The sequence below is a fragment of the Pogona vitticeps genome, chromosome 9 (genome assembly GCF_051106095.1).
Source record: "Pogona vitticeps strain Pit_001003342236 chromosome 9, PviZW2.1, whole genome shotgun sequence".
NCBI lineage: Eukaryota > Metazoa > Chordata > Lepidosauria > Squamata > Agamidae > Pogona > Pogona vitticeps.
The window spans coordinates 27,587,297-27,611,515 of NC_135791.1; the positions used below are offsets into that span (position 1 = coordinate 27,587,297).

General features: G+C 45.5%; 1 protein-coding gene and 1 long non-coding RNA gene across 10 annotated transcripts in view; one reads left to right on the plus strand and one right to left on the minus strand.

The window, feature by feature from the left end:
- GMFG (glia maturation factor gamma) overlaps positions 1 to 24,219 on the minus strand; it is a 53,558-nt gene that overhangs the window by 24,051 nt on the left and 5,288 nt on the right. For 5 of the 9 annotated variants that reach the window (XM_072980236.2, XM_072980234.2, XM_072980233.2 and 2 more), the window contains exons 4-7: positions 22,569 to 22,618; positions 22,145 to 22,227; positions 21,337 to 21,410; positions 3,890 to 3,983 (exon numbers count right to left, since the gene is read on the minus strand). In XM_072980236.2, coding sequence (XP_072836337.1) covers positions 3,890 to 3,983; positions 21,337 to 21,410; positions 22,145 to 22,227; positions 22,569 to 22,618 — 301 coding nt within the window. Of the gene's footprint in view, positions 1 to 3,889; positions 3,984 to 16,722; positions 17,082 to 19,413; positions 19,701 to 21,336; positions 21,411 to 22,144; positions 22,228 to 22,568; positions 22,619 to 24,219 lie in introns of those variants that run through there. The other 4 variants (XM_020787001.3, XM_078379897.1, XM_078379896.1 and 1 more) reach the window with 2 other exon arrangements.
- On the plus strand, positions 10,155 to 13,922 carry LOC140702092 (uncharacterized). The gene is made up of 3 exons (XR_012081140.2): positions 10,155 to 10,289; positions 12,086 to 12,126; positions 13,902 to 13,922. It is a non-coding gene; the product is annotated as an uncharacterized LOC140702092 (long non-coding RNA).

Sequence of the window (24,219 nt, forward strand, 5' to 3'; positions counted from 1 at the left end):
ATTAATCAAAAAAGATTTCTTGAGTCCCCTATTCTTGCGACCATTGTTGCCATGACATTTCCACTTTGCAGACGCTGTTGCAGTCTGGATGGGACGTGCCCTCACCTGACAGCTCCACTGCCAGTCTTTTTCTGTCCCCTTCTGCATGGCTGAGAGGGGTGCTCAACCACAGCAGACAAAGGGGACCGATGAGGGACACTTGCCATAAGCAGTTCAGAATTTTCTTCCCATTTGCCTCTTCTGCTCCACAACGGTTGGGACTGACAAGCAGCATTTGGGAAGGGCACAGAAAATGCATCGGAGCTGATCTCCATAATGCATGTGCAGGCAGAACTCTGTGTGTGTGTGTCCAGGGCTTCTCACTTGTTAATAACACCCAAGGACATGGGCTGGAAATCACAGCATCCTAGCCCTGTGGATCTGGAAACTCTCCGGAGAGTCCTCCAACCCTTGTCCAAACACCCTTGACAGATGGTTGCCTACTCTCTACATGGAAACCTCTGAGGAAGCAAAGCCTGTCCTCTTGTGAGAGAGCCTGTTCCACTGTCAAACAGCTGTGGCCATCAGGAAGTTCCTCTTAATGACAACTTGGCATTTCCTTTCTTGTGATTTGAGTCTTCTTGTCCCCTCTAGAATGCATCTTCCCTGCAGCACCCCTTCAAATATTTGAGCCTATCAACTCTCCATCTTCTCCAGGCTAAACATATCCAGTTCCTTCAGCCATTTCTCACCAGGCTTGATTTCCAGACCCTTTACCACCCTGTTTGCCCTCCTCTGAGCACATTCATGCTTGTCAGAATCTTCCATAAATTGTGGTGCCAGAACCCAACACACTGAATCCAGGTGAGGTCTGACCAAAGCAGGAGTGGTGCTGTTACTCTCCTTGGTCCAGAAAATGCACTTCTGTTGGTGCCTTCTGGAATTATAGGAGCAGTGTTTTTCTGTCACTTCACACTGTTGATGCTAAAGACTCCAACTCCCAGGCAAAGAAACTGAATTCTGGTAGATTTAGCAAAACCTGAACTTGAAAATAATGTTGTTACTTGCAAATAAATAACTTTCCCACACTCAGTTAATTCACAGAATTCATGGTAGACTGTGAAAGATGCACGTGCGTGTACAGACAGGCACATACACACAGAGAGAGAAGTGTTCCCTCTAGCCTCTGGCTCCTTTGAGGAAGACAGAAGCAGGTGCCACACAACAGCATCCCTTATTGCCCTCAAAGGCACTTATTATTCCCAATCTGTCACTGTGAGGGCAAAAGGATCCTCCTATAAATCTGACAACATTTCTGTGAACCACTTTGTGAACTATTACAGTTGAAAAGAAGAGCAGTTATCGTTGAAATATTGTTAAATAAAACATTTTTTAAAAGTCAGTTTTGCTGCCACAAGACATGATCATGGTCAACAGCTTAGACTGTAAAGGAGAATTTGATTCATTCATGGAGGAGGAGGAGCAGAAGGTACAGGAGGAGCAGGTGCAGCAACAGCAGTGCTAAGCGCAGCTCTAGTCACCCAATCATAAGACGGGAAAGCTGGAAGGAATCCCAAAGGTCATCAAGCCTAACCTCCTGCCAAAGCAGGAAACCCACTTGTTCTTGCCCAGTGATAACACTGCTCAGATTGAGAGGTTGCTGATGCCACGCAGTCCCACTTGCTGAAAGATCAACAGAGAATCTGGATTTTCCAGAATCTGGATAGTGTTTTTTTTACTACAGCTCCCAGAATCCAACAGCCAACCTCTCTGCTCTGCACCCTGCTTCAATCTTATTTATAATACAGAATACAGTAATATTGAAAGGACTCATTTTGAGTCCTGTATCCAGTTCTGGACACTATGCTGAAAGAAGGATGCTGACAAATTGGAACGACTTCAGAAGAAAGCAATCAGGGTGATCAGGGGACTGGAAACCAAGCCCTCTGAAGGAAGTTACTTTGTAAAAGTTAGTCATATTTGTTATTCCTTACAGTGTCCTGTTGTCATTAGTAGTTACATTGTATTAAAATATTCAGCTCATTGCTTTCCCATTACAGTATTTCTCATTACCGTACTAAAAATATATATAAAACACTCTTTAAAATGACACAAAACAGAAATAAAACATGTCAAAATGTTTCCACAAATGCCTTTAAACGCCCTTTAAAACTGATTTTTCAACAAAACTAGAAAATGGTAATGCAGTTACTTTGTTTCTACTTGTTTCATCCCTTTTCAAATGCAACTCTGCTCCACACTCATTAAACAAAGATTAACTTGTTACAGGCAACAGCTTTCCTGGTAACTCAATTACTCCCAAAGCTTTGTTTTAAACAAGGAAAGGTGTCCCTGCTCCAACGGAGCTCACACATGACAGGGAAATGCTACTGAGGCCTATGCCTCAAGAAATGTGCATTGGGTCAGAATCAGAGCCAAGGAGGTAACCACTCGCCTCTGTTATCTGAGGTCTAGGACTGGCTATGTGTCCCCCTTTTAGAGAGAACCATCCTTCCATTGAAGGATAAGGCACTTTACGAAGGTGTTCAGCAGTCAAAGCTTTGCTGGTGAGCCCAGACCTGCTGTAAAGAGAAAGGACCCCAAAAATAGGGAGAGGGGGGAGCAAGAGGTCACCCATCATCCACAGCAAGAAGCTTAACATGTTCCATATATATATATAACCTCCCTGAATTTCATCAAGGAGAGCTCTGTGGGTGGAGCTAGTGCACATTACCTTCCCTTATTTCTCTTTCTCTCATCCTCTCAAACATCACCTGCCTTCCAAAAAGTCTCTCTCTTAATGTACGCGCACACGCACACACACACTCACACATATTAAGGTAAAAAAAGAGATATTCTTTACCAAAAGAGAGAGGTAGTTGTGCTCAAACAATAATTGCTCTCTTGTTATCTCAATAATTATAGGCTGTCGGCCTCTGCCGGGCACGAGGTGTTTCTGCTGCGGGCGTTTGTTTGCAATGTGCCTTGGATCCTCCTCTGTGCTCAGGCGGCAATAATGGGTGCTAGAAACAACTCCAGGGGGGTGCTTAAGAAATTTTCCCCAGAACAATCACTATAGAGATAAATTCAAGGGGGAGCAGGAAGCAAATTTAATGGTTGCATAATTTCACCTTAAAACCAGAACTGGAATATTTGTAAAATTACTTTTTAGAGTGAAACTTTCAGAATCCTCATGCTGGAAAAGTAACTTTTCCAAACTCAGCTCACAGCAAAGGCAGATGATGTGAGCTTTGCCCCTCCACGTCCACAGCTGACCTGATGGTGTTGCTCATACAGAGTCCATACAGGGACTCTGGGTCCCCAATCAAGCCACTCAACAGGCAGGGGGCTTGCTCTGTGCCGTGCAAAGAGCCCCACCACCAGTCTTTCCCTTTCTCTCAAGCAGAACGACCAGCGGGTCTGTCTCTCCTATGCCAGGGCACTGGACAGGGGATGCTGGTAGCTACCAAAGGCCAGAAGGAGCCCAGCACGATGCCAGTCACACACCAGCATGTGTGGAATGGAGGCAGCAGCTGCAAGGGGGCGGGGGGGGATGGTGGTTCTGGGACTTCATATCCCAAACCAACAATTTGCCAAAGTCTGGAGAGGAAACCACCTGCCGCCACACCCAATCATTTCTCTGGGGAGCCAGGGCTCTCTGCTTGCGGAAAGGTAGAAAGAGAGCAAGGCAGCCACTGTAAACTGTAAAACCATTTAGAGATTGAGGCTGAAGATGGCCTGAAGATGGGAAGGTGGCTTCTCAAAGTCTTTCTTGGTCCTATCGTTTTCCCCCAAGCTCAGTTCCCCATTGGAAAATGGCAACCAGAGAGACTGAACTTTCCAGAGACCTCATGAACACAAGTGTGATGAAGCATGTGTGCACACACAAACACACATATAAAAATCATACCTTGAATCCAGATTAAATATGAGTCAAGCTTCAACTTGGGGAAATAATTTGCTCTTCCCTTTGAGTCCCTTCCACGCATTTCCCAAAAGGTCACCTGGGGAAAAAAGTCTATTATGAGATGCCAATAAATCTCATCTCTCTCCTCCCCAACACCCCCTACACACACACACACACACACACACACACACACACACACACACACACACACACACACACACACACACACACACACACACACACACACACACACACACACACACACACACACACACACACACACACACACACACACACTTACATGCCATGTTGCCTTGTCCTTTAACATATTTAGCTCAACGTCATCAACATGGGGGTAGGAAAAGAGGAAAACTGTCATCCCATTGCTCCACTCAAGCCCTGCCAGCAGTCGTGGGATTCAGAATTGCTGCCTCTCTCCTGCAGCTGGAACTCTGTGCAGCTCCCCTGAAACCCAAGAGAGACGTCCAGCACCACTGCTGTACTGTCAGGTTGCGCCACCTTATTGATGTGCTGCCTTACACATTTAAAAGATTGGTACTACACTGCCCTGGACCCTGTTTGCCAAAAACAAGATGAAATATAACAGGAATGTACAATAGATGAAATCGGTGTGTTGCTATTATTTTAAAGCACGTGAGAAAGGAGAAAGTGCTTTGTCTCTTTGGCTGGCACCAGGCGGGCCTCTTTGGGGAGAGATGTGCACAGATGGAGGTCCCCTCCAAGACGTCTCTCTCTCTCTCATTCTCTCCTGGGCAACGGCTAGCAGTTACCAGGACAGATTCAGGCTTGAGAGAGTCAAAGCTGCCTGAGAAAGGGAAAGAAGGGGAGCCAATATGTCTGCAAGATGGGTGGACTTGAGACAGGCATGGGAGGGTATTCCCCTGAAATCTGGCGATAAGATGCTCCCCACTACTTGATGCATTTATCTCCAAACTGTATAAAACAATTAGCACAAAATTTCCAGCAGTTTTTTTTTCTGAATAGCCAGAAACATTTGACAATATGGAGCTAGATGGGCCAAGGGCGAGACTCAGCATGAGGCAGCTTCCAAAGTTCCTAAAAGGCCTGAGCACATCTCTGACAGTTTGGGTCCCAGTCAAAGCCTGGGGAAGATACTTTTTTGAATGATGGCCTCCAGAATCTGGGAGTTCCGTGGGAATTCTGGGAGCTGTTTCCCTATAAACGTAACTCTTCTAGGCTAAGACCTGGAAATAGATGCATTCCTGAGCATTCCCAGCAACAGCAGCTGCTCTCGTTGCCACCGTGGCCAGCTAGCCTGCTCTTTGCCTCGAACCACACAGCCTCCTTCCCCCCCCCCCGCCCTACGGCAATGGGCTATGGACTCATCCATCATGCTTAGGGCAGTCTGCGAGACGCAGTCGGTGTTCTGGGGACAGCAGTGCATTAATCATTGGAAGTGGAGTGGCGCACCTCTGGAGTCCCTGTGCAGCACAGGATTCTTGCAGGATAGAGGTAAAGAATGAAGGCGGCAAGGAATGTCAGAGGACTCCTCTGCAGTGGAGGGTGGACACAGAAAAAAGCACTGGGTGGCTCTCTCTTACTCAGGTGGAAGTTGCTGGTGGGGGTGGTGTTGTGGGGAGCGTCTCTTTAAATCAAGCCTCCAAATATGCCCTTTAATAAACTCCCTTGCATTAGCCACACTGCAGAGGACACCTAAGTGCCAGTACAGCATGGCACCTTAATAATTCAGCAGAAGGCCTCATTAAATAACTGTGTTACATAACTCCTCACTTATCCCTCTACACTGGACATGCTAGTTTGGGTGTCTGACACCTTGCAAAAGACAACAGAACACCATTCTGTACAACATTTTGGAATAGATGGGGTCTGCCATCTGTGCAGGCTTCTGGGGGAGGGGGTGAGCAGTGCCCTATTCTGAATGTCACCTGTTGCTCTGGGGACTTTTGCAGAAGGAACATGGAGGAACATGGGGCTCTCAGCTGATGTGATTCATTGCCACAATCACAGTGGTGGTGATTGGCTACCTGCTTGAATGGCTTTAAAAGGGGATTAAATGCATTTGAGGAGCAGGAGTTTACCAACAGAGACAAGTGGTCAGGGCCAGCCGGGGCAGCTTTCGAGGCCTGGAGACCAGTTCTGACCTCCACCATGTGCTGGTGGGCTGCACATCCTTTCTAATACCCCAGGCTTTGGGAGGCCATAGAGTGAAACTGGGGGGGGGGGGGGTTTCCTGTGATGGTAAGCCATACTTAACCCGCAGCTGCTTTATAGCACTCTGCTTGGGAAACATGCCTTTTTTGGATTACAGCTCCTACTAGCTGAGGAATTCTGGGAGTTGTAGTCCACAAAAGTAGCATTTCCAATTGTGGTCCTTCTTAACAAACCTCCAGGAGGAGCTGCATCCTTTTGGGGAAGCACTTTCTCTTGCTGAAATATTTCATGTAAGGTTTAAGCCTATTACCATCTTCTCCTCTCTTGAATGGACAGGGTGAAAAATGCATCCCCTACTTCTTTCTGACATCTCTTTAAATATTCGAAGACTCACCATAGATTCACCCTGTAATCTTCTTTTTCTCTCTCTCTAGGCTAAACATACCAAATTCCTTCAGCTTGTCCTCCTACAATTTGTCTTCTAGACACTAGGAGCATTTTTATGGCTCTGCTCTGAATCCTTTCCAGTTCCTTGTCCTCCTTCATAAGCCTGACCCTGGTCTCCCTCTTGATGGGCTTGGCCTGTTGCACTGAACACTTTGCCTTCCCACCCACGGACTTGGCCTCAGCTTTCCATCTTGGTGCAGGCATGTTCAAGGCCCTAAGATATGCAGAGTCGGCAGCTGCAATGGGCAAAACCTCCTCCATCAGCCCTCATACTGAGATGTGTCTCCCCACCTGGAGACCCAAAAAAGCACAGCAATACCCATCTTCTTCTTCACAGGACTTCTGATGGTACCCTGGGCATTTGTAACTCTAAGTGCCCCCCCCCAGCAACATTAGGCTGTCATCTGAACCCTCTCTAGGAAGGGAAGGCATGAATTCCCTACCCCAGTAGATCAACAGGGTCTCAGACTGCTGGAGGATTGCCAGTGGTCTGGCTGGCACCGTGAAGGACTTCACCTGCTGCCCAAAAGACCACACACAGGCATCCGGCCAACCAGAGTGGGGGCACATGTGGGATACAATGGCCCCATGCAACCCAGCCCAAAGCTATTGAGAGTTTTCAAGGCTAACAGCAGCACCTTGGATTGGGCCCAGAAAGAGGCTCAAAGCCAGTGTGGATCCCAGAGTTGCAGCATAATACCTCTGTATGTACTTCTCTTCCATCCTCTCTCTCCCCTCCCGTCTACTCATCTCTTTCTCAATGTCTCTGCTTCCTCCACAGCTAACATTCTGCTGAGCACGGCAATCCACAGCTGGGTTTTCTCTCTGCCTGTCTGTTGTCAATACCAACCAAAGTAGGTCATCAAGGAAAGGCCTGGCAGAGTAGATTCACCCACACACATGCACCCAGTTACCTTGGCATCAGCTAAGAAGGGTGGCCACTCACGAGTCATCAAAAGAGGGCAAAAGAGGGCACATATCTGCATAAAACTGCATGTGTTAATTCATAGGTATGAATTAGGTATTCAATTTTATAATTGAAACAGAAATGCAGTCCACCTCCCTCAAACAGGGAAGACAATGACCAGGTGGGTGACTTCTGCCAAGTCTGCCATCCAGGTGCTGCTATCTGGACAGCTGATGGGGCCATCAACTCCCGACTCAGGGTTCTTTGAAAAACATTGACTTGGGTTCTTCTGAGACAGGACCTTCCCAAAGAGGACTGTGCTCTTGCAGCCCTTCACGTGGAGGATTGTCCTCTGCAGAAGAGCACATGCCACCACCAAAAAGCTAAGTGGGGGGTTTCAGCTAAAGCAAGAAAGGGGGGACTGGCCCTTGCAGGCACGTTGGGTCTACAGTTCCCACCAGGTCTCTTTGGGATAGCGGGGGGGGGGGGATTAAGGGAACCACCATCCAGCAACATCTGGGACAAGAAGCTAGGGCTGAGGGTCCATGTGAACTCCCTCCATGTTGTTTGACAGCAGGATTTCCACCGTGAAGGGTGCTGGTCTGGGCCATAAGACCAACAAGTCAAGGCTGTGTTTACCTCTTACTGACAAACCACAAACCAAAACTCGACTACATGCAAAATACAGAGTGGACAGAAAGCACAGGTTTGGCCAGTCAGTTTCATTCCTTTGGGAAATATTGGTTCTAAGGACATGGCAATGGAGTTATCTGATGTGAATTTCAGCAGAGCTTGTGACTGGGGAAAGGTACCACATCTTCCCGGCTTTTGGCAGCAAGAGCTCCTTCACCTCCTCTTAGGCCACCTCCTTATCTATCTCCCCCACTTTCCTCCAAAGAGCCACGTGGGCTTTCTGCTCACCCTTCCTCTCTCCCCCCAGTCCTCCCTCTTTGCTGTTGTGCTCCTGTCAGCTGGTGCCTAGCTGGGCCCATGCATCACGGCACGTCTGTGGAGGCTGTTGCCAGTGACCTTTTGGGGCACACAAAGCACTCCAGGCCTGAGCTGACTTTTCCACTACAGTCACACAAACTTCTGGGCAAGAAGGCGACAGTGAATAGGGAAAGTGGATGGATAAGCAACAGCTCTCCCTAGCCTGATGTGGGAATACTTGCCTCTGCCAATACCGTTCCTTACAGGAGCTAGTGCGCAGGACTCAGACACAAAACTCAGAGGTCTGCTGGTGGAGAACTGTCAGGTTTCAGGGCACCAGCTGAAGTCCCGCACATTGCTAGGCAGCTTCCTCAGATCTCCAGGTAGGGACACTAATCTCAGAATAAGTGCCACTGTAGGAGGGGGAAAAACAGGACTTTCCTGTGTGGCGTAGCTTTAAAACCTGGCCACCTACCACCAAAGCTTCTCAGCAGGCCAGCAGGCACTGGAGTATAGATTTCTTCTTGCCCAGATGCCAAAAAGAGAACTCCCCCCACCCCTAATCTTCAGATAACAATATGATCTAGTTCACCAGGTTTTACCCAGACAGTAGACTGTTGATTGCATGTGCTCCCTTTATTGCTCCCTATTTTTCATGCTTTGCTCGCCCATCAACTAGACCAGAGTTTGGAAAAATTACTTTTTAAGACTATAATTCCTACAATCCTCTAGCCAGGAGTAAGTCTTGGGATTCTGTGATTTGTTCTTCACAAAATGAACTTTACCAAAATCTGGCGGTAAGACTCCTTTTGCAAAGCTATGGCATTTTTTCCATTAATTTTCCCTGGCTATCTTTCTTCCATTGGCGGCCCTTGCTCCCATTCCTGCCCTGGTGGCACACAACTCCCAGCAAGTCCCCTCCAGCAGGGCCTGAAAGCAAGCTTGGGTGCATTTTCACCCTCATGTGTCTGCCATCTCTCTGGGCTGCCACTGGCACTGGCTCCCTGATTCAAGCCGCTGCCTTGGTTAAGGCAAGGCGACAGCTGATTAAACTCCCTTTGCAGTCCTGCTGCCTCAGAGAGGAACCGACCTGACAGATGCTCAGGAGCACCACTGACAGGTCTCACACTCCAGGCACGCATGCACATACGCCACTGTCATCTCCACGCAGCAGCGCTCATCTTACTCACAGAGCGCTTGTGCCACGCCGAGGGTGGCTTGCCTGCCCTTTCTGCTAAAGGGAAACAGACCCGGCCTTTTAGTGCAGTCTCAAGACTTTCTCAGAGTTGCCACCTCTTCAGCTTTTCCAGCTGGCTCCAGTGGGACCAGGGTGTAACTCCTGGGTAATTCAGAGGTGCAGCAATGTGACTGTCTCCCCCTCCCTCCATCCACTTGGGACCACGGCACCTATCCTATTTTCCCTTGCAGCAAATGACACATTGCCAGGACCAATGGCTGCTAGAGGAGGTGACTTGCAGGAGGAAAATGGCATGGAGGGGAAGTGCAGCCCCCACTCCAGCTTCATCATGGAGCCGCGTGAAATGGCAGGCAGCCCTTCTCAAGTTCTGGTCATCGTTGTGTGTGTATGGCGAGGTGTGTGTACTGGAGAGTGGACAAGAACAGAAAAGGGGAGATCCAGATGGACAGGTGGATGGATGGTGGTTCTTCAGCGGGCTGAACTGTCAACCAATTGCTATGGTAACAGGGGGGTGTGGTGGCACTACTTGATTTAAGGGGGGGTAGAACTGTGAGTTGCTTTTGCCTTATAGTGGCATGCCTTTTTTTGTTGAGAAGAACAAGAAACTAACACCCTTTTTGTTTCAGAAGAGGAGGAGGAGAATGATGAAGTCGGAAGGGGCCTCTAAGGCCATCGAGTCCAAACCCCTGCTCAAGGTGGGAATCCAAATCAAAGCAGATCTGGCAGACGGTGGTCCAATTTTCTCTTGAAGGCCTCCACTTCCCAAGGTAACTGGTTCCACTATCGTACTGCTCGAAGAGTTAAAATGTTTTTCCTGATTTTCAGCCTAAATCTGGCTTCCTGTAACTGGAGCCCATTATTCCATGCCCTGAACTCGGATGGTTAAAAAAGTGATTCTGCCCTGAATGACAGTCTTTCATGTCTCGGGAGAGTGCTATTGTGTCTCCTCACAGTATGTCAATGTGTGGTTCATGACGTTGTCAGCCTGTCCTCTCTCAGCCTGTGGCTGCTGCTTCTGGCACAGAGGAGGCTCAGCAAGAGTAGGGGCTTATCTCACACCACCCCTAGTCCACAAACCAGTAGCTCCCTGGTTCATGAATCGTCGTGGTTGCTGCATCAGAATGTGGCAGTGATTCTGACTTAACCTACCCGTCCATTAGTAGTTTTGGGAGCAACTTGCAAAAACAACAACAACAACAACAACAACAACAACAACAACAACAACAACAACAACAACAACAACAACAACAACAACAACAACAACAACCCAGTAACACTACCACAAGCACAGAGATAAAAGTATCTTGGGGCATGTGCAGAGTCCTTTTCCCTAAATATGTCTGCTTTTACAGAACTGAGGTTTAAAGGTTGAGAGTTCCAAAGGCTGTGAGCACAGTGCCCAGGCCTGATGAGATAAGGAGGCAGGAAAGGTATTTGAGGGAAACCTCACACAGCTGGATCTTGCCCAGAGATCTTGAGAGGGAAAGTGGGGCATAATAGCCGGCAGCAAGACAAACCCTGGGAATGGCAAGTTCAGAGGGAGTGTGTGATCTGTCTCACAGAGGACCAAAAGAGGATGTGCAAGGATGATCCCCAAGAGCTGGCCTGCAAACATATTTTGGTAAGGGGCCTGTGGGCTAATGAGCAGCAGCAAGAACAGCTTTCCGGGGTGGAGCCGGACGGCACAACATCTATTTGAAATCCTAAGCAAAAACCTTGCGCTTTGGAAGTCAAGCACTGACCCTTCCTCTTTCCTCCATTTTCTGCACTCCTCTGCCCCCACTCCAAATCTGTAGCAGATAGGCTGGGAACAAGGGTGCAGAGAGGAGCAGGAGGGACTGGCTATTGAGTAAGGACGGGAGACATTTATTATGGCTTTAGCCACCACTGCAAGTGAACTTGTTTCCATGGAGATGGGCCATCCGTAGATGCTGTGTGTCTGTGCATGTGTGTGCCTTTAAAAGCAGTGATGGGGAGGAAAGGAGGAAAGGGAAAAATATGTAGATTCTGGAGATAAGGTGCCAAGAAAAAAGCATATGTTGGTTCTAGAGACAAGGTGCCAAGAGATAAATTTTGGAAGGAAGGGAAATCCCTGGGCTAGGAGGGGAGGGGATTTCCAAAGCAGGGAAAGGAAAGGAGGCCATTTCCAGCCCCAAATGTTTCCCATCCTACATACCACCTCCTGTTTGCAACTTTCTATGGAGAAATAAAGCACTGGAGAAATTAGAGTGTTTGGGGAAATAATGGCAGAGCAGGGGCGGAGATGAGCAAACTGCAGAAACTCCTATTTCCAGGTGGTTGCTCCCACCTTTGCAGGTCCTTGGGTACAACTGTAGGTGCTTGGGTATGTTGCAATGCCCTGGCTTGAAGCTTGGCTGAACACATCCCTGTTTCAACCCATTTTTCATCTGCATGGAAGCTATTTTTTGGTTTTCATGCCTCTCACACGGGTGGTCTTATTTGGCTTTAATTGGCTTCCACTGAAGTTATGCTGACTGATGTTTTGCTCATAGCGACAATGATAGTATTTTTAATCTCTTGTGTTTTTTTTTTCTTTTTAAAGGGCTGATTTATGTTACCTGCTTTCACAGATGGAAAGGCGTGGTAAGCTGTTTTAATTGAACAAATTAATTAATTCAACCAGGCTTTGTTTTAGTTATGGATGAGAACTGAGGAGCTAAGCTGAAATGCTTCATAGAAGAAGTGGATTTCAATCACCTCAAAATCTCCTTTGCAGAAATACCGATGTTCTCTCAAATAGTGGGCATGAGATGGGGGAAGCTAAAGCTTAGCCTAGGTAAGTTATGCTTTTGAATGGGGATTCTGGAATATACAATCTAAAAAATGGAGTAGCGCTTTCAGGCTCTGAACTGTTCTGGACAGGGATATTTGTGAATCTTGATCTAAACTTCAGTCCTTCAATGAATTAGCTCCAACCTCACATTTATAGTGCCATTAAGGGGGACAGACAAGTACTTTCCCACAGGCTTCAGACTGAACTATTAGAAATCTACTCATGGCCTGCCCTCCAAAGACCAGCCTAAAGCAACTGTTTTCTCCAAAAGGAACCCTGACCACCACCCCACTGAAAGTCGGCTTTCGCACCTAGCAAATGAGCCTGCCTCTAAGTTTGTGATTTCTGCCTCCAGACTGGAAAAGGATAAATATAGGCAATATCTCAGGGTAGCAGCGGCATGCCCCCTGCTGCGAACAGATCGGAACTGCAAATCCTCATTGCCATGTTGTGGAACAAACTCTCTCTCTCTCTCTCTCTCTCTCTCTCTGTGTGTGTGTGTGTGTGTGTGTGTGTGTGTGTGTGTGTGTGTGTGTGTTTGTGTGTGTGTTTGTGTGTGTGGTGTTTACACACGCATGCACACACACATGTGTTTCTGAGAAAGTAGTGGAGTTCAGAGGCCCTGTCTTTTAGATCTCTCTCTCTCTCTCTCTCTCTCTCTCTCTCTCTCTCTCTCTCTCTCTCTCCATCAGCCCTTGGGCTCTGTTAGTCTAAACATCACATTTCAAAGTGAGAACTCCATCTCACAGGACCAGAAAACACCCTGAAATATATGTAATATGTTCCTCACACCTAACAACAAAGACCCATGTGGCACATCAAAACCTAGCCAGACTTAACGTGGCCTAGACTTTCATAGACTTCTCACTTCATTGTTTGGAACAAACCCACAAAACTTTATAAAACAATATGGTCCTTAAGGTGCTACACAAGACCCTTTGTCACTCTTGGTATGACATGCAAACAGACCTACTGCTGGGTCATTTCCTCCATAAATATATATACCATATGCATGTAAAATAGAGATATATTTGGCTAAGAGTCCCTCATAAGCCTTTCGCTCCATGAACCTTCCTGGGTAACCTTAAACCATTCTTTTTTTTCTCCCAGTTCAACCTAGTGACAATAAAGTGGGAGGAACAGAACCATTTATGCCACTTTGCACTGATTGAAGGAAACTCAAGACATGACGGTCAATAAGTAAGAAAGAAAGAGGAGGTCCTCTGAGGCAGAAGGCCATAACATCCAAGAGTGGGCCCCCAGTAATCTCTAATATGGATCCCATCACCACCACCCCACATTCTGTTCTCCACACGGAATGATTATTTATTTTATTTACAATATTTACAATATTTTTTAGCCGCACCATTGCCAGTGGCTTCTCACATACTTAAAATACTCCAATGCCCCAAAACATCATTTCACTTAAACATTGGACAATGAACAGTAATACACCTCCCTCCCTTCACACTCCTCCTGGGACCCCATAGACTGAACAGCTCCCGGGGAACCCAGCTGTCATCTTTTTATGTCTATCAAGCTTATTTGCTATGTTGCTTATACAAGGGTTTGCTTGCTTTGACAGAATGATTCCACATGATATGATAATAATAATAATAATAATAATAATAATAATAATTTATTGTCATTGTAAGTATATACACATACAACGAAATTCACAGACACCCAGAGACCAGACACATGCACACACATAAAATTCCCAAACACTCCCCACCCACTAAAAGTCCCCCACTAAAAATACAAACATCTACACCGCAGGCCAAGTTACACAGTCCAACTAATTATTCACTACTGGTGGTCTTTAAGCTCATTATTAATTGCAATTATAGCTCTGGGATAAAAACTATTGAGAAAACGTGTGGTCCGAGTCTTAATTGTTCTATATCTTCTGCCAGATGGTAACAGTTCAAAAAAGTTATAAGCAGGATGGGAAGAGTCTCTCAGGATGCTATGTGATTTCCTTAGACAGCGGGATGTGAAGATGTCATCCAGGGTTGGTAGCTGGAGCCCGATGATATTCTGGGCAATTTTAATGGTTCTCTGTAGAGCTTTTTTGTCCGCTACAGAGCTACTCCCAAACCATGCCAGAATGCCATAGGTTAGGACACTCTCAATGGTGCTACAATAGTATGACAGAAGCAAATGCTGAGATAAATTTAACTTGCCGAGCATTCTCAGGAAATACAGCCTCTTCTGTGCCTTCTTCATTAGCATGTTGGCATTTATAGTCCATGAGAGGTCCTCTGAGATGTAAGTACCCAGAAATTTAAAACTACCAACTCTCTCCACTTCCTCACCGTTTATGTACAGTGGTAAATGTACATATCTCTTCCTCCTAAAATCAATTATGAGTTCTTTAGTTTTTTTGATGTTAAGTGTGAGATGATTTTCTTTACACCAAAGTATCAACCTTTGTACTTCCTTTCTATAAGCAGACTCATTGTTCTTATTTATGAGCCCCACCACTGTCGTATCATCCGCAAATTTAATAATTGCATTGGTGTTATACAGTGGGGTGCAATCATGTGTGTACAGGGAATAGAGGAAGGGACTTAGCACGCAGCCCTGGGGAGCTCCTGTACTTAGTACCAGGGTAGAAGAATGGTGAGATCCCATCCTTACTGACTGTGGCCTATCTGTCAGAAAATCCTTTATCCACATGCAGATCTCCTGAGGTAATCCCAGGTTGATCATTTTAAAAAACAACCTATTTGGTAGAATGGTATTAAAAGCAGAGCTATAATCCACAAACAACAGCCTCTCATAAGTTCCCTGATGTTCTAAGTGGCTCAATACAGTATGGAGTACAATGGACACAGCATCATCAGTAGATCTATTTTTCCTGTATGCAAATTGCCATGGGTCCAAAGAAGGTGGAAGACTAGCCTTAATGTAATCCAGCACCAATCTCTCAAAACATTTCATAACAACAGATGTTAAAGCTACTGGTCTGTAATCATTGAGAGATACCACAGCTGACTGCTTGGGGACTGGCACTATAATAGATGTCTTCAGGCAAGTGGGGACTGAACACTGCAACAAGGATAGATTGAAAATATCCGTAAAAACTCCAGCTAATTCTGCAGCACAGCCCCTAATAACTCGTCCCATGATTCCATCTGGTCCAGCTGCCTTTCGAACATTAATATTCTGGAAAGCGCGTCTCACATCTGAAATCTGCAGTACTAGTGGTTGTCTGTTGATGGTAGATTCTAGTGATGTATTATAGACAGTAGGTGCTGGAATAATGGTTGTTCCTGTTTCCACCTCAAAACGGCTGAAAAATTGATTTAACTGCTCAGCCAAAAAATCAAAAAATCAAAAAATGATGCCAACTTGACAAGAATTGACATCGCCAAGGGTAAAGTGAGTGAGGAACTTCCTCTCCATGGAAAAAAATGAAAAAATAAAGAATCTTTCAGCAGCCTAATAATTAAAAAAAAAGGCATTCTGTAGCTCATAACAAAAAGCAAAACGCACAAAGGAAGCAGTAATGTATCCCACCTTAGGAAGAGATGACCCTGTCACCTTTGCTTCTGCTGGCCTTGCCAGGTCTCAAGGCATTGGCTAAAGTCTCTGGAAACTGAGCTGGAATTAAGGGCCAGCATCCAAAAGAAGTTGAGAGCCACTTGAGAAGAGAAGTTGGCGAGGCAGGCACTGCACTTTGCACAGCAGCATTTTTTGCCCTGGGGGAGTTTTGCATTTCCATTCTGGGGCCATTTGGAAAGTGCTCCGCTGCTTTCATGGAGTCCCAGAGTCCTGGCTGATTTGCAGACTTCCAAAGCACACAGCTCCCAACTCCAGAGGATAGCTGGTAGCTGGAGGTAAATCATCCCAGCCTTGTTGGTGTTCATCTTCTTCCTCTCTTTTCCTTCTAAGCTGGCACTTGCGGTGAATGGGTAGAACTCCTCAAGGGAACACATTTGAACCACACAAGGGCTGGTGCTGACCCTAAGCCTACTGTGGGGGAGTGAGAGGACTTAATGATCAGTGTTTTCTTCACTCCTTAATTATCATTTGAATTATAATTCCTCTTCCAGGAAAATCCATTCTTTCTGGGATGAGAAATAATCTGAGGACATAAAAACGAAGAACTGTAGAGATGGAAAAGGCCTTGAGGGTCATCCTGTCCAGCTGCTGCCGCCGCCACCCCCCACCAAATCCACAGGTATCCAACCTCCATTTAAAGCCCTCAAACAAAGGACAGCCTACCACCCACTGAGGTACGCCTGCTCCACTGGTGAACAACACCTACTGTCAGATGTTCCTCCTCATGTTTCACTGGGCCTCCTTTCCTGTGATTTGAATCCATGGGTTTGCATCTTATGTTCTAGAGAAGCAGGATATGGTGCAGACATAGGTGGGCAGAACTACAAGCGTCACCAGATGAGAAGCTGATTCTTTATTTAGAAGCAGTGCATATTTGAGAGGAAAAGACTGTTTCTTCTAACAGGAGCATGCCTTGGTCCAGGTTTGGAAAATTAACTTCCTTTTGATTTGTAACTGGATAGCCATGAATTAGCATACAAATTAGCATGGTTTTATTTGCATGTCTGATGTCTCAGGTGCTTAGCTTTGAAAGATTTGCATGCCTGCAAGGACAACATAATAAGAAATATACATTTGCTTTAATGGATGATCATCTGATCTTTTGTTGCACAGATCCTGATGGTCTCATTCTTTAGTAGCCAAATGATACTTCTGAAAGGTTTCCGCTGGGCCCATGAGATGTAGCAACATACTTCTGGATAAGGGGAAAAATGATTTTAGGACAGTATTTCTGCTATAACTTATATGTTATATGCAAACCTCTGGATACAATTTCCTCCGTCTGGTCACCCGCTCTGTTTCTCACCCATCCAAGGTTTGATCAGCCAGGGCAAAGATTAATGTTAAATAAAACTTGCCTACTGCCTTGATGAACAGACATGTATCCTCCCTTTTCCCATCCATATTTTTGTCCTTCTCAAAGGAAACCTATCACCAAAAGTACCATCCATGGCAGGCTGCTTTAATCGCATTTCAGATTAATCTGGTGAGTAGATGGAGGGAAGCTCACTCCATCTATATAAATGAAGCAATAATTAGCTTCAGTCTCCAGAGGATATGAATCCCTCTGGGTGCTGTTTCTCTCCCCTCGGTGAGATCTCAGAAGGATGATAGATCTCTAAAGTGCAGCATTTTCCTGCTGGGCACAATCCGTCTCCCATCTTTTGGGGCAGTAATAGCACCACTGTGGTTTAATAACTCTTGCCAGTCTAATATTTCTCTGTAAAATTCTTCCTCCATCAACTCATCCTTCTTTGCTCTCCTCTATGTCTTTTGCTAGCTCCTTCTTGTTAGAGCTCTCAGCAGTACTTAAGCAGTGCTTCTGCAGGGTGGTTTATAGGCAGGGCTTGGGGATATGGCCCCTTCCCACCAAAGGGGATTTGTGTATAAATTTAGGCCTTCCATCAATTCTTTGTGTCATGTAGAGACTGCAGCTCTTTCTATGTCTCTTTTTCCTCCCCAGCAAGTGATACACAGTTATTTCAAAGCTCTGTGCCTGAACAATCAGACTCGTAAACAATGTCCATCTTCACCTCTTAGGGCCAACCACAAAACAATATGTGCAATGAGACAAGCTCCTGCTAACAGAAATAGATGCCTGTTACTTCTTCAGAGTAAGAAGTAACAGCTTTGCATCTAACTAGGTGCTAACTATATTGTTTGTCCAGGTTCTTGTCTAGTAGCCACCACATCATTCTTGCGGCTACAGATTCTGTGCATAAAATGAAGTGTTTTCTTTATAATTGTCCTTCAGCAAGCTATTTCACTGGGTCTTAACGTATTGTCAAGATACTGAATGAGCAGAAACAGGAAAGGGGAAAACCTAGAACACAACCACAGCCTCTCCACCACCCCTCTTCTGGTGACTTTTTTTTTTTTTTTTTTTTTGCATGGGGCAAAGTTGCAGGGAGTTCCATCACAGAGAGAAACACGGGTTCAAATCCTTGCTGAGCTCAGTGGATACTTTGGGGCCCATCACACTCTCTCATCCTAAAGCCTACCTCACACAGTTTTGTTGGGAAAGGAAAAAGTGGGACCCATACCTTGTGCAGTGCCCTCAACTGTTTAAGGAACAGCAGGATAAAGACTGTGTGTGTCTTAAAGCAAAATCTCTTCTAACACCATTCCTAATGTTGTAAACTTTCAACGCATCCACCTTCTTTACAGTGCAACCTAGACACATCTACTCAGAAGTAAGTTTAGTGAGCATGACTCTAAGAAAAGTGGGTATAGGACTGCACCCTTGAAAAAAAAGACCAACTTGTTAAACTATTACAAAACCATTCTGCTCACTTAATGTTTTCATTACCTTTTCACTATCTTTTTTCTCTACCTTCTGAACTCACATTGGCCATGAATTCCATGGCAAATCAAGCTCTCTCAGGCTCAGCTCTCCACCTCAGGGCATTACAACAACCAAATACCGCAACCAAACACTAAATGAGAAAGAGTAACAGTTGGATTCTTTCAAAACATCTCTTCCAAAGGCACGCTGCTTCACGGCTGCAGTGACAATACGGGAGCTTGAACAAAAAGTATCTCAGACAAGATTGCAACATGTTTTTACAGGACAGAACTTTGACACCGGACTAGATGCATGGTTGATATCTTTCTGGGCCTCCTAAGATGATCCAGTCAGCAAGAGAAGTTCAGCAGATGGAGCATTTCCCATGTCACAGTCCTGCAGTGGTTTGGAAAGCTGCACCTGTTGAAACACACCCATCTGCCCTAGTCTTCAGGACAGAAGAGAGCCTGAAAGGTTGACCACTTGGTAATAGAACTTGACAGGGAACATCTGGCAAGTCTATGTTCACCTTGCCAGCATCCTTTAATGAGCAGAAAGCGCCACCCAGTGGCAAAAAATTGCACAGGAGAGGAGGAGCAAGGAGTTAATAGCATTTCACTTCAGCCTTCCTTTCCTGGATCAAAGTATTAGACTCCATTTCGCATCCAGAAGCAGCCAGCTGGAGGCCACTCCTTAGAAGCTCACTAGACAAATAAGAAAGGACAGGTTCAATACAAAGTGGTAAAGTGGGGGAAAACAGGTTCAGTGACTTTATTTCATTTTCATACTTTCTGGACTAGGAAAAAGCTGGTGGCAATGACAACGACGACGAAGATGGAAACAGTATGCAGCTTACACCTCCCATGTGATGGTATTTCTGTAACACAGGATTAATTTGCAGGATCCGTGTGGGAGTAAATGTAAGTGAACCCCCCCTTTCCAGGATGACTCCATCGATTAGCGGAAAAAGGCCAGGCGCTCTTTCAGCCATTGCTCCGTCAGATCTTCTGTGGAACGGATCTCAAAGACCTGGTAGTAAGAAACCAGGAGTTAGAAGGAGGTGGAGGAGGTCCATTCAGATCAAGAACCTTTTCCTGCCTTTCCAGGAAGCAGAAGGGGCTTCTTGCAGAGACACTGCTTAGAGAAGAAACTGGGAAAGACAATGCTATTGACTCCTTCTTCCTTGTTTATCCTCTGCACATACTCTCTCCTGCTCCATGAGATGGCTCTGCCTCTACTAGGCAAGGTGGGAAGTTTGAAGGAGAAGAGAGACGTTTCAGCCAATAAAAGATAGGAGGCAGATGTCAAGGGTGCCACTGAACTGACAAGCTACAGCATATCTTGGTCTTCACTGCACTTCACATGCATGAACACGGAATGATTGGTCAAACCACCAGTTCAAAATTTCATAAACTGGGAGCATATGTGACTGTCTCCTTTTTTTGAAAAAGTGTAGTTGGATTCAAAATCAGCCTTCTTTTTAGAAAACTGGAATGGAAGTTAATCTGCCAACAAATGTGGATATGACAAGACTTTAGAGAAAAACTCATATGCAAGGTTGCTGTCTCACTGACCACTGGCCTTAGACATGGCAGTGAAACATTGAAGTAGCTGCCTTTTCTCCCACTTGTTCACTCTTGTACTGCTTTTGTTTGCTCTTCTCATCTACTTGCAACTTTGAATGGGACTCTGTGGTTTTTCCACCAATGGCCAGAGAAGACAAGAATAAAGGGCACAGACCCTTCACTTTTCTTGAATCAAATCGATGGTCCATCTGTTCCTGTGTTTCCTACACTGACTGGCAGCAGTGGTTGGAATCTTTCCTATTCCTACTGAGTGATGCCGACATTGGACCATATTACATTTGGTATATAAAGTAGGTCCCCTTTACTGCTGAACAAGGACTCTTCCATGTCAAAGATCTGAAAGCGGTCTTTCCACCAATACAGGAGCTTGTCTGAGAACTGCATCAAGAACCAGCGGTACCCCAAGCAAGAAAATGTGCTAGAGTCTAGGGCAAGCCAGAAACGGGCATGGAGGTAAAGAACACAGAAGAGAAACCAATATATCATCTCCAACATCACTGGGAAGTTTGAGGTATACATATATTCTAACAGTGGGCGTAGAAAGAATATATGCCAGAGTTCTCATTCCCCCAGCCACAACCAGGACCAAGAGCTCTCCCTTGGTCTTGGTGATTTGTGCAAAATGCCTCAAGTGTCTTTTCCCTTTTGGGAACAAACCACAAAGAGACAGCAAGTGCAGAGGTTAATAAAAATGCCAGCAACACATTTAGTATTTCTGTTTCCTACATAAAGCCATAGCCATTCTAGTCTTCGGCAATTTGTCCAATTGCACATTTTTTTCCAAAACTGGGCCATTTTGCTCAATAACTGGCACTTTGCTCAAAACCATGTTCTTACCAAGGCAAGAACTCTGTTGAAACCCTCTGGTAATCAAAGGTGGCCAGCGTACGCAAGGACAAGTCAACCTAGGACCAGCATCTCTAGTTTTGGAAATCTGCAACCTAACGTTCTGGGAGAAGAACTGGAGAAACAGAATGGGACAGTCCCAAGAGAAGTGAATGCTGACAGAGTAGAAGGAGGAAAACAATCCCTCCAAAGAGGATAGGGAGAAGAGCCCGAGGGAAACGTGGCTGGAGTACCTTGGTGAGTTCGGCTGCCTGCACCAGCCTGTTTTTGCTACCAGCATACATCATCTGCTGCTCAGGCTTGCACCCTGGGAAGACAGAGGAGAAAAGAGTTGCTTCCTTTATTCTTATTCATTCTTGGATTTGCAAGGGGTTCTCAAATTCACAGCAGTTCACTAAGATGGGAATGAAATGAGCTAGGGGAAGGGAGGAGGAGAGGAGGGGAAGAGAGAGAGACAGGGTACAGTACTTCCTAAATTCAGGGTGGAAATGAGATCAAGGAAAAACAAAAGAAAAATTTTAAGAAGACAAAAATGTTGTGGCACCTTAAAGACTAACTGAGCTTTTGTGGACAAATCCACTTCCTCGGACATCAGATTCTTATGTCTGAGGAAGTGGGTTTGTTCACTAAAGCTCACATTAAAATAATGCTGTTACTCTTTAAGATGCCACAATGTTTTTGTTTTCCTTTTTTTTAAAAAAAATTCTCTTTTCTTTCCTTGATATGCCAATACAGGCTAACACGGCTACCTGTTATCAGGGAGATCACAGAGATAATGTTCTTAGCGTCTTTGCTGCACTAGTGCTATAACATGCACTATAAACTGACTGTTTCAAGAAGCCTTAATAACCAGCAATGTCATGTCCAAAGGACATCCCTGGGGCAAATGTCTGAACCAAATACTACAGGTTTTCTATCACCACCCCCACCACCCTTTGCCTTTCTTCTCACCAAACTCATGCCTATCATCAAGTTGGAATGGAGTCAGGGAATTGGCATCACCACCCCCCATGCTCTCTTGTGGAAGTCACTGGGTCTCACCAACAGGGCTGGAGAAGATGAAGCAGAGTGGGTACGAGATCCGACCATCATCATGGATATATTTGTAGCTGTAAACAACAAACGTAGATGCACACACAGTCAAGGAGACAAATGAGCATTGCATGGATGTTAGACAGAAAGAATTGGTCTTGCTGGTCTTCATTTGGAAGAGATAAGAGGAAGATTTTCATCTCTAGTTCTGTTAGGGCTCTGGAAACTGCTTTTTCACCCCCTCATTGACAGTTGTTTGCTATTAAGATCTTCTTCTCACTCCAAAAGATATTTGATACACTAATTGTGCAAATAGGAAGTACCTCTCATCCATCCCTTTTAAAAAATCATCAAGCCCATTTAAAAGCATAGATTTGTGTGGAAAAAATGTATGACATGCAATGTAGTCCCTCCCCCAATAGCACAAGGATATCGAGGCTGCCGTTCTGGGAGCTCACTTCTCAGTTCCTCTGGAGAGATATCCTATAGAGAAAGATATTGAAGGTGCATTATTTTGACAATGGCATATAGTCCTAGGCAGCAGGAAAGAGAATACTTCCCTCCCAACCAGCTACATTCCACAAAAAAATGCATAAATTCAGAAAAACTGAATTAATGTTTGAAGATAGCAAGATAGAAATAATAGCTGTTACTTTGTTTGATGAGAAATAGGGTATGGAAGAATAAAAGTTAAATATATGTGAAATAAGTACATTTGCACCACACATTTACATAAACATTTCATACTAAATTCATGGGCAGAAGGTGAGCTTCCCTCACAGGGAATTTCCTTCTAAATGGGTGGATTGTACAATCACTTTCAATCCTGCCATTGCTTTCAAGAATACAAAATCAGGGCTGGATATGAAGAGGAAATCTTGATTCAATACTCTGGGTTGTAGGTCATCCTGTTGAGAGGGGAGGTGTACAGACCATATATGTCACTACTGTAGCTCTGTTCCATCTTTTTTTTAAAGCACCAACCATACCAACTCCTAGCTGCAGGGAACTAGTATTACAACAATTGATTCCCACTCCCCCTTTGGCAAGTGGCTGGGTATCAAAGCAAGGCCAATTCAGCAATCAAGCTCTAAAGGGAGAATATTAGGTCAATGCCACGTCCCTGCATATCACTTTCATACCCTACCCTTCCACTAACTCAAGAGGTGAGCAACTATGCCCTTCAGAGATGTTTTGGGCTTCAATCTCCCATAATCCCTTACCTTAGGCTATGGGGGCTAGGACTGACAGAAGACATAGGAAAGTGGGGGAAAGTACCTGGAGGACCACAATTGACCCTCCTTTTCTGAAGAGTCCAAAACAGCATAAATGTTATTCTTGCTACTATCACAACCCTGTGGTGTCTCATAGGCATCCTTCAGTCTCGAGAGACTATGATAACATGCTCTGTATGGAGGACTTGGAACCGCATCTATTCAACACTAGACGCTATTCCAAGCTAAGCTGGAATGTCCTCTCCAGAGCACGAGGCCTGGGTAAAATAATATGGAGGATAGGCTATTACCCAAGCAGCAAATCCCCCCTCTCCTCATCGCTGAAATAGTCCAATGGAACGGCAAGAGCCAATACAAATGGTTCCAGCAATGTCACAGGAGTTGCCAGAACGACACAAATTGCCTCTGGGACTCTGGCTCCAGATTTTGCCTTGGGGTTAACTCCTGAAGCCTTTTCCATCAGTGGATATAGCCACAAGGCAGTGGAGGTTTGAAACCAGAGTTTTCCTTCTCCTAGATGGGCTGCCTTCCCAGGCTGATGAGCCCCACCTACCCGGCCTGCTCCCTCAGGGCATGGATGGCGCCTGTGGTGTAATGTAGGCTGAAAGAAAGTCTAAGGCTATTCAATCAACTTTGCAGTGAAGCAGAAACCTGAACCCAGGTCTCCCCACTCTATGTAAGGCCTCGCCCTGGCTGTCTCCTGTCAGATGTGATGCTCAGCTGCTGAGACTTAAGGCCACCTGAAAGGCAGGCAGGTGACATGTGTCATTTTGATCTTTCGCCTCAGGTGCCAAACTCTCTTTAAGGCTGGCATTTTGCTCCTAACAGACCAGACTGTTGCAGCCAGAT